Source organism: Emydura macquarii, unplaced genomic scaffold, assembly GCF_026122565.2.
Source record: "Emydura macquarii macquarii isolate MOO-44397 ecotype Brisbane River unplaced genomic scaffold, CSIRO-AGI_Emac_v2 contig_450, whole genome shotgun sequence".
Lineage (NCBI taxonomy): Eukaryota > Metazoa > Chordata > Testudines > Chelidae > Emydura > Emydura macquarii.
In genome coordinates this window covers 6,599,152-6,614,558 of record NW_027130587.1, presented here as the reverse complement: position 1 = coordinate 6,614,558, position 15,407 = coordinate 6,599,152, and the positions used below count along the sequence as shown (strand labels likewise).

Sequence of the window (15,407 nt, the reverse complement as noted above, 5' to 3'; positions counted from 1 at the left end):
CCAAACAGAAAACAGGGCTGAAAGCCAGTAACACAGTTTGCTCTCAGCCCTCTTTCATATGTTTCCTCTTCAACACCTTAGCTTCCCTGAAGCAAGAATCAGAAATGGACCGGAGGGTAGATCCAAATTTGGATTTCAACTAGGGCCCGTCCCTAGTGAAAACACAACAATGGATTCCTTTCTCAGGCCCAAGGATCATGCTTTCTGTCCTCAAATGTTGCTACTCGCAATCTGTACAGCACTAGAATAGCAAAAGCGAGCTGACTCCCAGGCTGAACATTAAAGGCCACGCACATTTCAGCAGCACTCTCTTACTTTCTGATCAGTGCCTTCATATCTCTTAGCCACGAGGTCCGAGCCTTCAACTGTCCCCCAAGCTGTTCCACGTTGCCTCTTTTAGCAGCGGGTACAAATATCAAGATGAGTGTCCCTGTTATCATGCCCAGAAGTGGAGATACCTGAAAGAGAAGACCTGGGAATCAGCACAGAAAGTCAGCAGTGGTTACCATGGCTAGTCAAAAAGAAACAGATTGCTTTAGTTTCATTTCAGTGACCAGATTCTTTACAGCTGATCTGAATCTGTATGCACCTACTGCCGCATCAGCGCCTCTCCTTCCTCTCGAGGCTCTTACCTGACTCTTGTAGCTCACTCAGCTGTGGGGATGCTGTGATTAAGGTGGTCACATTCTGTGTTACTGCTGTACCTAGCTCATCTTGACGCAGTTCTTCCGTGACATTTAACTCCCAGGTGGGCTATGGGACTGGCTAATTTCTAGAAGTATTTGGAGGAATCTGGAGTGGCATGCTAGGAAGGTGAAAGGGTTTCTGGATGCTGGGAGTGAGTCACTATTGGTCTGACCTTTTCCCTTCCACACACATCTTTTCCAGTTTGCCCACCCCAGCTTTCCACCTTCAGCCAGTTCCTGACTGCTCCTTGCACAGGGCACTCAAGGTGGAGCATGGAGAAAATAGAAAGGGAAACTGAGGCACACAAGGATTAGGTCTCCTGACTCCCAGTCCACTACTCCAATCACTAGACAAAGCTGGCATCCATCCAAAGGATGCCAGAGGGCATCACAAGCTATAAAAATGAACCATGTGTCCACCACTGAGATTCAATCATCACCAGAGCGAAACACAGCACTGGTGAACAGGGCCCTGGAACACGACATGTGCATCTACCCAGCCTGCAGCTGCAAGTCACCCAGCACGGGGCGATGAACTCATGCTAGCAGGGCTTGCACTAGCACTGGAGAAATAACTGCATACGCAGCACTCTGGAAGCTGCGGCTCATGCTCTGAAGCCTGGGAATGGGGCAACTTCAAAGCGCTGTCTACACACCTATTTTCAGAGCACTAGCACAAACCCTGCTAGTTCAGAATTCTCCTATTCAGAATTAAAGTGGACTTAATTTGATTTAGTTTAATTCATGTGAGGGGTTCAATGAGGTTTAACTAATGTATTTTAAATTCATACCTTTAGTAAATTCGGATTAATTTTCCTAAGTGTCCCCATGTAGACAAGACCAAAGACAAACCAACCTATCCTGACTGTTTCCATCTGTTCTGTACAGTCAGGATATCACTGGCAATTAGTTGTGGTGTCTGTATGTAATGTGATGGAGGGACTGACACACAGGGAGTCTGAATCTACAAGCACAGCAGCCTGGAAAAACTCTTGCCAGAAACAAAGGTAGAGATTTCACTTGAAGCAAAGGGAGCGAATGGTAACTTCCTGCATCCAATTGTACTATTCGGCCCTTATGGCAGGGCTTCTCAACCTGCAGGTCACAACCCAAAATTGGGTCGCCGGAATGTGTCAATGGATTGTGTGGGAGGCCCGAGGGCTGCAGAGTCCATCTCACAATCGTCCCGCAGCCGTGGCTCCTGTGGCTCTGGTCCCTTGGGACTGACTGGGCTAAGCTCCCTGCTCTGGGCCTTGCAACCTGTCCAGGGGGTTGCAGTGCCATTCAGGTTTGACCCAGCCATCCCTCCATCATGACGACAGGTTGACAGGGGACTGGCTGGGCCAAATTTGAGAGTGTGATGCTGTGACATCATGTACCAGGTCACACCACTCCCCACACAAATTTGGCCTGGCTAGCCACCTGTTAAGCAGATTGGGCCAAACCTGAGCAGTGCTGTGACCCCAGTAGTTACAACCCCTGGAGCGGGGTGCCGGGCCCAGCCAGCCCCACAGGACAGGGGCCACAAGAGCCACCACTATAGCATACAGAAGTGTACTTTTTTCGCATTTATTATATTAATGTGTATACTGTACGGTGGGTACGAAATATTTCCTAAGCCAGATGTTTTGGGCACTAAAACTACTTGCTGGGTTATGCCATCAAGGTTTACAACTGGGTCCTGAGCCCCAAAAGATTGAGAACTATGGCCTTAGAGTGCCATTCACCTCTGCGCACTAGGCCAGCATGACACCTATGCAACACATCAGTCTCATTCAAGCACAATGGGTTGAGTGAGGCGTTTAGGCTTAGCGCTGCTCCCCTGTTCAGAAGTCAGCTTCACACTTAAAGCATTCCAGCCATTAGACAAGGTGGCCCCTTTTCTGGTCTGAAACTTCAGGTCATTAAACTTAATTCTTTTCATTATACGTTCTTGGTTGGAATCCGCCCCAACTCAGCTGGCAACTGAGGAATATTCCTGGTGACTTTACTGGCTTCATTTCTCATTTCCAACCGCCAAAAAGCACCGTTTGTTTGAGGTAGGGAATCCATGTATTTCAGCACCGGCTGTTATAAACTGCATTGGCACAAGCTTCATGCAATTAATTGCCTTCATGAACTGCCAGCTCTGAGAGAGCATCTCACTCAACCCCGTGCTGGTCAGACTGTGACAAAGGCCAGAATGCAGGTTTGCTGAGCCGCTTCCTGCCAGCTCTTTCAAGACTTCACTGTGTGTGTGTGTCTGGTGTATTATCTTTTCAACACATTTATCCGAGTCCCTAGAGGTTAAAATAGAAGGAAACTGAGTGTCTCAGGGCAGAAAAACAAGCGGAAACTGGAACAAAGTGTTTTTTCCTCAAAGTAGGAAACCGTCCTTGCAGAGTTTCTTGATAGCAGGGGACTGAAAGGCTACAGAGTTGATTTAAGGTTGCCGCCTCCTCTTCCTCAGCCCATCAAGAAACCACTGTCAATGAAGTGATCGGAAATCTGCTACCCTCAGGCAGGGAAACAAGCACTAAAAACACCTTTCCATGTTTGTCCAGTGGCTGCACAGATTTAATCTACTACATGCTGAATATCTGTACACATCTCTCTCCAGTGCTCTACTTTTTTTTTTAAATCCTCCCCTGCCTAGAAGTCCTCTTCTGCTCTTAACCTCAACCTGTTAAATACTGTTCGTGACCGGACATTATGATGGATCACGTAAGGCAGAGTAAAACATGGTGGGGCAGCACCACCTTCTTTTGAAATGGGATAAAGACCGTGACAATGACAAGTGCCAGCTTATTGGAGTAGGTTGGAAATTTTCAAAAATTGCAATTTTGCTAGGGAAAAACAAGATGGAAATTTCACACACACCCCACAGAAAACTGCCAAAGTTCTGTCCGTCTTTTGGCAAAATTTTGATGAAGAATGTCAGCAAAATGGAATATTTCAAAATGTTTTGACCAGCTGAAGAGCTGGAAATTTTGAGGAAGTTTTCATGAAAGTTGCACCCTGTTTTCTGGCCAGCTCTAATGTTTGTGAGTGCGCAAGTTCACGAGGAATATTTTAACAGATTTCATGAATGACACAGGTGCTTACCCGCAACGCCCAGTGCCAGTCTCCTGCTACCTGCTTCACACTTGATCCAGTGATGTATCCCAAACCACTGCAAAAAGTACAGAGAAGGGAGCTAGTGTTAATGAAGTGCTATAGGTCAACTGTTCTCAAGAGAACATGAAATGCAGACAGATCAGAGTCATGGTCAGCTACTGATTCTGTAAATCCTTTTTCCTACAGAGAGAAGAGTAAGCAATATTAAAAGCAGAAGTGGAGAATGTGTAACTTCCAACAGTAGGATGGGTCTAAATATCCACTAGCCCTTTGCCCAATAAGAGGCTGAAATAAAGCCCCAGGATCCAAACACTGTCCCATGCAGATTCCTATGCTGCACCGATCACTGCAGGAAGCTGAAGACCTGCGTTTTTGGGCCCAGACCTAGAATGAATAAGAAGTGCCTTCAAGTTTATACTGCACCAAACAATTTAAATGCCATCTGTTAATTTATCAGCAGTTGGTCCCTAATACTCATCAAGAGACCGTTTATTTAAAATAAGTTTGTACCAACAATCTTAGAACAAGAAGCACGCTAGGCTGATGGGTAAACGTCTGAAATCTGTCGGAAGGTTAGAGAAGCCAGCGGACTTTCAGCCAGGTATCAGAGAATTGTAGTCAGGTAATAAAAGACAGCTCTAGCTGAGCGGTCTGGCTGTGAACTGTAATGATGCTTCCATATAACTGAAATGAACAGACACAAAATCCATCTTTCAAAAACGCAGCATTCAGCACTACAGCTGCCTTGAGTAAAAGCTGCCAGAGCCGTTCCAGGGTGGCTGGCTGCTGCCAAACACATTTATTGTACAGCCTTTTAAGCCGTGCAGGCCCCCGAGTTGCCATCAGTACCATTCCAGTACTGAGCCAGTCACAGATATGGCCCCAAAACTAAGCCATGGAAAAGTTCAGATCCAGAGCCAGAGTGAGCAACCGGGGCCCATTCCTAGCCATTTGCCATTATCAAGCATGTTTGTCTTTGGAAGAAATTGATTGGTTGCCAACCATTGTCAGCTAGATTCTCTATGTAAGTGTTCAGTGTCGTAGGGCTATTTAGGAAAAAGTTATTTCCATTAGTTAAGGGCAGGCCATTTCGTCTTCCTGAAGAGCAAAGGAATGTTTTCAAGCTTTGTCTTAAGGTTACTGCCATAAGTTCTAGCTGGCGTGTTACCATCCTAAACCAGATGTTTTTTACTGCAATGGTGAGGTTAACTGCTGTCCAGGTTTTCTCTTTCTGGAAATGAACTCACCATGCCACTTCTCCACAGGAAGTCATCTGCCTCTGGGAATCTGCATCCAAATTGTGTGAGCCCACCCTGTCTACAACCTCACAATGCAGGCTCAACCACTGAAAAAAAACAAGGATCCCTCCAGTCCCAACAATCAGGTACTGCATGGGGCTGATAAGGGAACTCAATTGAAAGAAAGTGCCAGGGGAAATCATTACTCAAAGATCGAGTATGGCTGTGACATTCATCAGGAGACTATGGGCTGTGCTATCCTCGACTCCTCTGCATAAGTTTAAGTGTGAATTTTCATTACAGCAGCTCTCTTGAGCCTTTTCAACACTAGACTTTTAAAAGTAATTTCCCACAGTTGCAGTGCAATAATGGGAACACTCATACAGAATGGCTACTGTGGTTTTAACCACTGGGTCTCAGCCAAATTGTGCAGATTCAAGTAGGTCAGAGTTTGAGTGCAAGTTAAGAAACGCTTTGAGAAGGTCAAAATTTCAAGAGCTAAATTTTGCCTCTAACCGGTAGCTCTCTAATATTCACATGCCTTAGGTATATGTGCCTGCAATTACACTTGCACACTTTTGAAAACTTAGTACTTTAAACTAATGGCTCTTCTAAAGTATACAGTAACCTGGAGGAACTTCAAAAAAGCCCATACTTCAAATGAATAAAAACAACAACTAAGAACTGGTATAACATTATTCATCATAATGTTCAATTGTACATCATCAATTGTACAAGTAATATTGCTGTTATTTCAAAAATGTATTTGCTAAATAATTTTTTTCTGTTTTCATCCAGCTCTGTTAATTAGGGATATCGCACACTTACTCCATACAAGGGTCTTAAACAAAGTTGCCCATGAATCAGTGGCAAAACTGGGAACAGAACCCATTCCTCATACTAAACAGCCCCTATTCTAGCCACCAACCCGTAAACTTTTCCCTTACAAACAATCCAAATCAAACAAAACATGGCTTTATTATCAGCCACTTCAGATGTATGCTAATTCCAGAGAACAGCAGTGGACCGGTTACCTGCCAAGAGGGATCGCAAAGTAGAAGACAGACAACATGAGGGTTCTGGTGTTTTTGGTGAAAAGGTCTCCTATGATGGTGGGAGCGATGGTGGAATAACTGGCTTCACCGATGCCAACCAAACCTCGTGAGAGGACCAGGAGCCAGAAATACTGAGAAGAAATAAGAAAAAAAATCAATCAGTCTTCAAAATGGCTAATAATCAAACGCAAGCCCATGTAACCAGAGGATAACACTTACCCCTCTTCCCTCTCAGCCTGCTGTCACTCCTACCACTCCTCTTTATGTTTGTATTCCCAGGGAAAAATGTCAGTACCATATTTCTGTAGTAGTTTATACATATTTTAAAAAATAACTAATACTAAACCCTTCCCTAATGTGCATTCCAGAAGAATGGTCCAAGCCTTCTGGCTACGAAGATCCTTTGGCAGCTAATATGGTTAAAGAATGGGAAGCAGGAGATTCTCATTTCATTCTCAGGGCAAGGCTCAACCATAGGAGGTTTACAGGTAGAGATGATGGAACACCCCTACAGGGGGCTGAGCTAGGACAATTCCTGTATTTGGAGGTCTTAAATGATGTGTCTAAATCCTCTTTGTCAGAGCTGCCACAGAGCACAGGGTTGGAAAGTCAATCCCGGTGCAACTTTCAAGACTCTTCTAAAGATTTGGAAGAACCAAAACCAAACACTCTGGAATTCTGCCGGGTTTGAAATCCATACCTGGATCCGAATATTTGTATTTTGGGCCTACTCTATTTATAATTCAGCCAATGAATGGGCTGAGCAGGTGATTTGGAGATTATGCAGTGGGGTAAGGGTGGGAGAGGCATGCAGGGGAAGGATTTTCAGATGTACTAACCCATGGTCCAAGCGCAGGTCTACACTTAAAACGCAGCATCAGTGCAGCTGCACAGCTGTGTCACTGTAGCGTTTAAGTGAAGACACTCCTACGTTGATGGGAGAGCTTCTACCAAGGGCATAGTTAACCCACCTACCCGAGAGGCTGTCTACACAGGAGTGAGGTCAGTATAACTACGCTGCTCAAGGGATGTGGATTTTTCACACCCCTGAGCTAGCACCGAACACTTCTGAAAAGCTCACCTACATTATGGTAAAACCAACGGACAAACACAAACAGGGATGAAGAGACAGGATTAAAAGTTTCAATGAGACCGTTTGAGAGTGGCTCAGGGAACACTGGTTGGCTTATAGAGCAGTGTGCTGCTTCGCAACAAGAATGAGTGATTCAGGGACATCCCCTGCAATTGTACATGTTGCACAAACATAAAGCCGGCTACAGAAATCACTTGGAAACAAGTGTACTGTCTGCAAGTGGGCAGAGACCGAATACATACCAGAACAGGTTAGAACAACGTGAGATGCAACAAACTGAAATCTAACACAAGACAATATGGAAGAGGAAAAGGAATTTTCCACAGACACCAGGGAGCTAACAGAATGTATTTCCTAGTGATGGCTCCGCTAAGATCTGACATTATATAACACCGTAAGTGCCTGATTTTCAAGCCAGCTTCTATGCACATTTAGAGTTTTCTGGTTGCAACTGTTTGCAAGCATAGTTCATGCCATTTGATGTCTCACTAACTGATGCACTAGCACAATCCATACTTAGATATCAAAGCAACATGAGCTGCACCCAGAAATAACTGATGCTGCAGAAATGCAATAGCAATTAATTGCAGCTGCCGACTAAGGACAAAGAAAAGGGCTGGGAGAGGCCAAACCTTAAAAATCTAACCCTTGCAGATCCCCATATACTGTCACTTTTTGTATACAGTAGGTCACTGGGGAGAGTTGGAACCGTGTAGGTTACACTAGTCCCTCAAATGCAAAAGCATTTTACCAAGGTGAATATGTATGTATTATTGATCAATTGTAAAAGGGGAAACTGAGTCATAGAGAGGATAAGCGACTTGCCCTGGGTCACACAACAAGTCTAAGGTTGAGCTGGGATTGGAACTCAGGTCTCCTGATTTCCAGGTTTCCTACGTTCATCAGGCCGAGTCTTCGCTGAGATGATCTGTAAAACGTGGGTGGTGAAACACCTGATTCTACCATACATACATCTGCTGCCAGACAACTTCGATACCGCCTCTAAACACACAAACAGTATTTTGCACACCTCTTATTTTGGTGACAGTTCTTCTACCTTGGTACCTTACATTTTCTGAATATAATTATAACGTGCTGAGCATTTGCAACCACAGGTATAATTAAATGTCTCCTCTAGCCCAGTCATACTGAACAGATGTGCGCGGGTGTATGCAGAAAGGGCAAGATCATGACTCAAACAAGTTAAATTATGCCCATTGCCCAATGCTAAACCACCCAGGAATGCTGTGGAGATGTACTGCCTGTGACTGGCACATGGGTAGCCAATGCGGTTGGAATGAGCATCATTATTTATACACATACTGAATGCATTAGTGAGGCAGGATTAGAAATGGGCAAAACTGGAGGCTGGTTTTGGTTTGCACGTGTTCATCAGTTGGTTTCTGGCATTGCAAAATCAAAATCAAGGGTAGTTCAGATACAGATACCAACAAGTGATGGGGATGGTGTAAGAAGGCCCACTTCCAGACCAATAACCAGTAACTATGAAACGTCAACCATGCCAGGGAACTGACAAACACGCTGACATATGGGACCTTTCCAAAACTAACCATCATTATAAAAATACCAACAGAGAGAGAGACAGCAACAAATAATATTCTCAATGAACACAATGCACGGGGATTTACTCTGAGTATTGCTTCTGTGCAAAGCCTTCCCCCTGTTGCTAACACCAGTTCAGCTCCACCAGTATTGATAACACTGGGAGTGCTCGTGCACTGACAACACCGGCAGCAGCTGGTAGCCTATCCACATCAGGACTCAGCCTCACATACACGGAGCCAAATCTGTTTTTCAGTATTTCTGCTAGACTCTCTCTGATGCTGTGGACGTCTGAGGATATGTCTACACCACAACGGCACAGCTATGGCACTGTGGCTGTGTCACTGTTCTGCAGCTGCTTCCTACACTGACAGAAAGGAATTCTTCCATCAACCTAACTGCATCTATAGTGGGGGTTAAGTCAACCTAACTACATTGCACAGGGTGCAAAATTTTTCCCAGCCCTAAGTGATGTAGGTCGGTTGATCTAAGTTTTAGGGGTAGACCAGGCGTAAGCAGGCCTGAGTGATGAGTTTCTGACTCTAGATGGCGATCAACGTAAGACTCTCACAAGAGAAAAATAGCACACACAGATGTAAGCAGTGTTGCATTTCACAAAAGGCATCTTCCAGGCAATGGACAAAAGCACCTATCCAGATGAGCAGCAAGGCAGAAAATATAAAAACATAAAATGAGGTTAGGGCATTATTTACAGTCATATCCTAATTACTCTATTCCAGGATTAAACATTATTTATATTACTGAGTGATCTCTCCTAGGTATTTCTACAGCACCTATCGTCTCAGTACCTAAGTGATAGAAATACTCAATAAGCCATTTCACTGTATGAACCGAAGCCTAACCCGTCATGTTTAGAACACAGTGGACCATAATGTTGTAACATTTTTCTCATTAATGTGGAAGGAAAAAGCTAGGTAGGTACCTCGGCTAAAGTATGGTCCGCTCACAAGGAAACAGACATTTTCTTCTGCCAACACAGACAAAAAACAATCACCCCCAAACTCTTATGCTATAACATGCTGAGGCCACAGTCATATAGTGAACTAATAGTAAGTCCACAGAGATAAGTAATATATAGAGAGAGGCACACTACACATGTACAGTCACAGTTTCAAACATCAGAAGGGATCACTGTGATCATCTAGTCTGACCTGAAACCTGTACGTCTCTTCTACCTGGGGGTAGGCCAACTCATCTGGGTTGAGTCCCTTTCTTTCTGCTGTTTTTCCTTTCTGTCACACCCTGAGGCCTGAGCAGAACAGTGAGACAAATATCTTAGCCAAAGTGGGGTACAGACAGCAGGAGAGCGAGCAACTAATCTACCTGGTATAATCCCCCCTTGAGCTCCTGTGTAATTTAAGATGCACAATAGCAGTAATCCCCCCTACTCTATACCACAAAGGGTGCAGTGGAGGGGATGGCAGCAAGGCAGGAGCTATGGACCTGGCTCTTCTCTTCAGACTCTACGGGAAAATGTGGCCCTTCTTCAAGATCCCGGGACTTTACTGCTTTGTCCACACATTCCATTGCTGGAAATACATAATTAAAAAAAAGTTTTAGAAGGAATATAAATCTTTATACTTCAGGGCATAAACCAACCTCTAATGGGGGCTGGCAAGAAATTTTCTCTGGGGGTAGACTGTCCCGTAACTGCCCATTGCTGGGTTTCTTGCACCTTCAGCTGGGTTGATGGAGATAGTAATGGAGAGGGGACACTGGATTAGGAGATCTGTGGACTGCCAATCTCTACGATCCTCTTAAAAACTAGGGACTGGACTGAATTCTTACTCGGTTCTTAAACAGGCACTACACGCCCTTGCAACCAACAATAAGGGCTTCATGATTTGACTCTAAAATATTTAAAAGGCACCAAAACATTTTAACATACTCAACAGGTTTACATTAACATTTTCATTCTGTTTTTATTGCTGCTGTCAAACTTCGCATCTGACTACAGTAGGCCAAGACATTCTTCGGCTAAGCAGTACATGTGACTGCCTTTAATCGTGTTTGAGCGAAGCCCCTAATTACACATTTATCTAAGTGGCACATATCATTGAGTGAGTAATATAGGTTTTAATAGGTCTAATCACGACCATACTTCTTTCTCTATCTCTTTAAATAAGTTAACAAAAGGAATTAGGCCACAGTTCTCTAAAAGATTAGTTGTCACTGATAAACCTATAATCTGCCAAAGTATGTGTAAAACTCTGAAGAACCAGCCTTACTGTCTAAACAGCCATGTGATCCATAAGCCTGGGTCATTAAGCATCTGAATGTGCATGTGAAGTAGCTGTAAGGGATCCCATAACACAAAGGAAGTAGCGGCTTCTCCAGATTAGGGATATTTGCACTGGTCTAACTACATTCAGTGCTGAAAGAGGGCTGAAAACAAAATGGAAGTGACATCACCACTGCCTGGCCACCTAATCAGCACCTCAATTCTGCAATCCAGCCTCATCTCAATTCCTCCTGCAGCTTCTGGGCCTCTTCACCCTGCCTCCCCCTCCTCCCACCCAATCACCTCTTGGGAGAATGGTGTCGCCCGTGGGGGTAGGGAGGGAAGAGCTCTGCCTGTTTCTGCAGCAGCTCTGATTGACTGCTCTACCCCAGGAGCAGGGCCGGATTTAGGGGCAGGCGATCGATCGTCTGGGGTGCTGGGCTTGGGGTGTTGTTTCTCTTGTTAGCGACAAAAGGGAAAAAAGAACGTCTGAAGTAAAATGTTTCCGGTATTGCACACGTGGATTCATTTTTCGCTAATCTCCTAGAATGTTCTGGAACTTTGTAGAATCTCGTGGAACCTTCCAGAGTTTCTGAGAACTATGCGGGGGTGGGAGGGCGCACTGAAGACACTCCTCACATGGGGTGAAGACACTCCTCACAATCAGAGAGTTCCCCTCTAGGCAGGGCTGAAATGTCTGCCCCTCATCAACCTAGCCAGAGCTTCAGAAATGTTATTTACTGGGTGTGCAACCTAACACACTTTAAGCACTGACTACATTGCTGTGACTGCTCCAGTACAAATCCCTAGTACAGATGCATTACACAGGTGCAATCCACCTTTTGCACACTTGTGCAACATTGTCCACCACCCAGGCTACATCAATTGCAACATGTGAAAATTTCCCTCTAACTAGACAACCCCACAGAGCTGACCTCCTAAGGATCCCATATTTAGTTTCCTTAAAGGAGGCTCAGCTCCATTAAATTAGCATGTGGACTGCTGAGAGTCACCAAACACTGGGTTATTGTTACATACAAGAGGCATAATTCAGAACGAGGAGTCACAGTCCTGTGAGGAAAGCACACGTTGGGGTGGTCAGTTTGGACCAGTGGGCTACTAGGATACCAGCACATATTGAACAGTGTGGAAGAGAAGATCAGGTGCCATTCTCACACTTCACACTGGCAGAGTTTATGGGTGGAGTAGCAATGAGCTGACAAAGAGTCAGTGTGGAGTTATTTTCACAGAGCTTGACAGTTCCTGGAGCAGCCTCCGTGGGACAGTACTACAGAGTTACAAAGACTGAATCCTAGCTGGCAAGGTGTTGCATCAGTGACATTGTGTCAGACCTACAAGCATGTCCACAGAGGTCACAGGTGATATCACATCATTCGAGGAAGGACCTTTTACATTGCAGGGGTCAGATGCTCAGAGCAGAAGACAACTGTAACTTGCATTAAAATATTGCATACAGTCGTGCTACCAGTCTCCTTTCAATAGGTCCGCAGAAAGCCGCATATAAGCACAAGCAACTGCTTTTCCAAATAGGACCTGTATTTTCTGATCAGATGAATCACACTTTCTGCTGTGCTTCATAAACAGCTTTCCCAAACATACCAGCACTGTGTTAGGTTCTAATGATTGAAGCTGACACACCCTGTGCTGCAGGTATGCAAAGGCGTTCCAAAAGCCTGATGTGAACCAGAACAGAAATGTGCTCTGTAGTACCAGTATTGTGACTAATAGTATTGGCAGCTCTAAACACACAATTCAAATTTCAGCTCAGAAACAGACATTCCCTAGGAGAAGTGAGCAATGAAATGGCATGACAAATGTAGGTGACATATATCTTTAAATTCCACCTTTCCTCTTTTCCCCAGACTCCCCAGCAAAGACAGAATCATGGGTTTCCAAATTAAAAAAGGACATCCTCCCTATGAGAAAGATGAGCAGATATTGCAGACAGCTTTACGTTATTTTCAGAGACATGGTGGGACGACAGGTGTTGCTTATGGTGGAAGAGATGGCCCTAACTATAAGCTTCTAATCCGAGCTCTACAAAAACTTGTACAGGTGTTGGAAGTCCATCACGGAATTTTGCAAGTGGCCTCTATGTTTATAATGGGTACAACAGAAATCCTGGATCCAAACATCCCATAACATTATGGATCCATAGCTACTCTTCGAATGCCAATGATATGTGCCCCAACTTTGTCATACACCTGCACACAAGAGTACTCTGCACGACAATTTCTTGCATTGTCAAATGTATTTAAAAAACATTTTGGGGGGAGATGAAGAAGGGAAGATATTTAGTGCTGATGAAAGTTGCTGTGTTAACAATCCTAAAGGATGGGGTCTTCTGTAGAACATGTACAACCCATGCACAGTGACTGAAAGTTTATATCATCTGATGGCCATGCCACACAAACTACCTCAACAAATGGCACCTAGCCCCCCCTCAGGAGTGCCAGCACAGAGATCAAAGTCTGAATGAGTCATGGAAGATGAGCCAGAAATTGAAGGTTAGCATCTAAGCAGGGCGCTGTCCATGAAAGACTGGATCCTCTCTAAGACAGAGGGCACGCTGGGAACCTGTTCAGAGGCAACAAGTAACTTGTATTAGGGAAGGGGATTTAGCTAATATAAAGTGGAAAGCCTGAGACTGCATCTACATATTTATTTTCTGTGTAACTTGTATGTGTTTGCTTTTCCTTACTATTTCATCTTTGAATCTATGATTTTCCTATTAAATAAACATTGTTTATTTTTGTTTATTTTTACCACTAGCAGGCCTCAGTTGTGCAAACTGTATGGATTGTGTCCTCCAGAGTGAATTGATAATGGGGGCAGGTTTCATTCATTCGAGGGTGATGAACCAGAGGGGAAAAATCTGAGTGTCTAGTAGTTAAGAACTCAGGGAGCTGGACTGGGGCGGGGGGCACTCAGGAGCAGAAGGCTTGGCAGGATTCACCCTGCAAGGAGTAATAGGTGGAAGCCAGGATGAGACCTCTTTATGCTCATAGGCCAGCTACTGGTGTCAGAGTTCAGAGCCAGAGCAGCATGACATTAAGGCACCCAAAGTTACAAGGCAGGTGGTGACAGAACCCCTGAATGGTCTGGGTGATTCCCAATCATCAGTTTACCCATCTATTTACCATGACCTTTTCCTGGGAAAAGTTTTGTACCTCCCTGTCTCATTAATTAATTGGATGGACATGGTTAATCATAAGGCCATGTAATTTGTGATGGTGTTGCTGGTTAATCTGTGGGAACTGGTGTGTGGGTGTGGATGGGTTTCTGTGTACTGCCAGCTTGAGGCTATGCGTTATCAGCACTGATGCAAAGCTACGAATTACCAGCATCCATTTCTTTGTCTTAGGTATGTAAGTGCATCTAGAGGCTTGGGTGATGGGCACCTATAGCTATAAAACAACCCTCTCTCCCCTACAAATCTTTTCTCATTATCAGACATGAATCACGTTGGCTGCATGGGCTTGGGGGAAGCTTTCACTAGAGCTGCTGGTTCTGATCCCATCTGGTATATTTAGGCTTGGAAAATTCAATTTAAAACAAATAAAAATAAACATTGATATCTGTTGAAATTAAGGCTTTGTTTTTCTTTAAATGGATTTAAATTTTCACAGTAGTGGGATATTATGGAGGTGTCAAATAATAATAAGTTAATGACAACTGATTAAAAATGTACAGCTGTACAACCATTAAAACATAAATTGTTAACATCACATATAAAAATATACAAAGTAAATCTCTTTACATTAAACTAATAAGTTCTCAAGCAGCATTTTTCTTACTTTGCCTATCTGTAAATTTCAATGATTATTAAAAATATTTTTCATCAGTTTGTGCGTGTTTGGTGAAATCAACATTTACTGTCCTATACCGATAAAAATCGAATCCATCCAAGTTTAGGTAGTTTTCACGACTCCTTTCTCCCCCTCCACCATACCCTTCCCACGCAATCCAGGCTGCCATTAAATCCTAGCAGTTTTTTCCAAAATCTGACCTTTCCTTTAAGGCTGGTGTGCACTGAAAAGTTACATCAGCCGAGCTATGTCGGTTGGGGTGCAAAAAAAGAAAACCCCATAGCAATGACCGGCACAGCTAGTGTAGATACCCTCAGTGTAGATACAGCTAGATCAATGGAAGAATGATTTTGTCAACATAACTAACCTTATTCAGGAAGGTGATGTCCCTAATCTGATAGGAAACCCTTTCTGTCGATGTGTCTATACCACGGGGCTATGCCAGCATAACTATGGTGATGGTCTCCGTAGTGCATATGTTTCCTCAGGGCACATCTACACTAGAAACACCAGCAGCACTGCATCTGTGCCACTGTACAGCAGACACAACAACAACAGAACGGACTAAGGGAAACAGTAGCTATGTTGATGGAACAATTCTTCT

At 44.1% G+C, this 15,407-nt stretch overlaps 1 protein-coding gene across 2 annotated transcripts in view; it reads right to left on the bottom strand.

Moving 5' to 3' along the window:
- Positions 1 to 15,407, bottom strand: part of SPNS2 (SPNS lysolipid transporter 2, sphingosine-1-phosphate) — a 151,948-nt gene that overhangs the window by 47,483 nt on the left and 89,058 nt on the right. For both annotated transcript variants that reach the window (XM_067537879.1, XM_067537880.1), the window contains exons 4-6: positions 6,055 to 6,206; positions 3,771 to 3,837; positions 316 to 458 (exon numbers count right to left, since the gene is read on the bottom strand). In XM_067537879.1, coding sequence (XP_067393980.1) covers positions 316 to 458; positions 3,771 to 3,837; positions 6,055 to 6,206 — 362 coding nt within the window. The remainder of the gene's footprint in view (positions 1 to 315; positions 459 to 3,770; positions 3,838 to 6,054; positions 6,207 to 15,407) is intronic.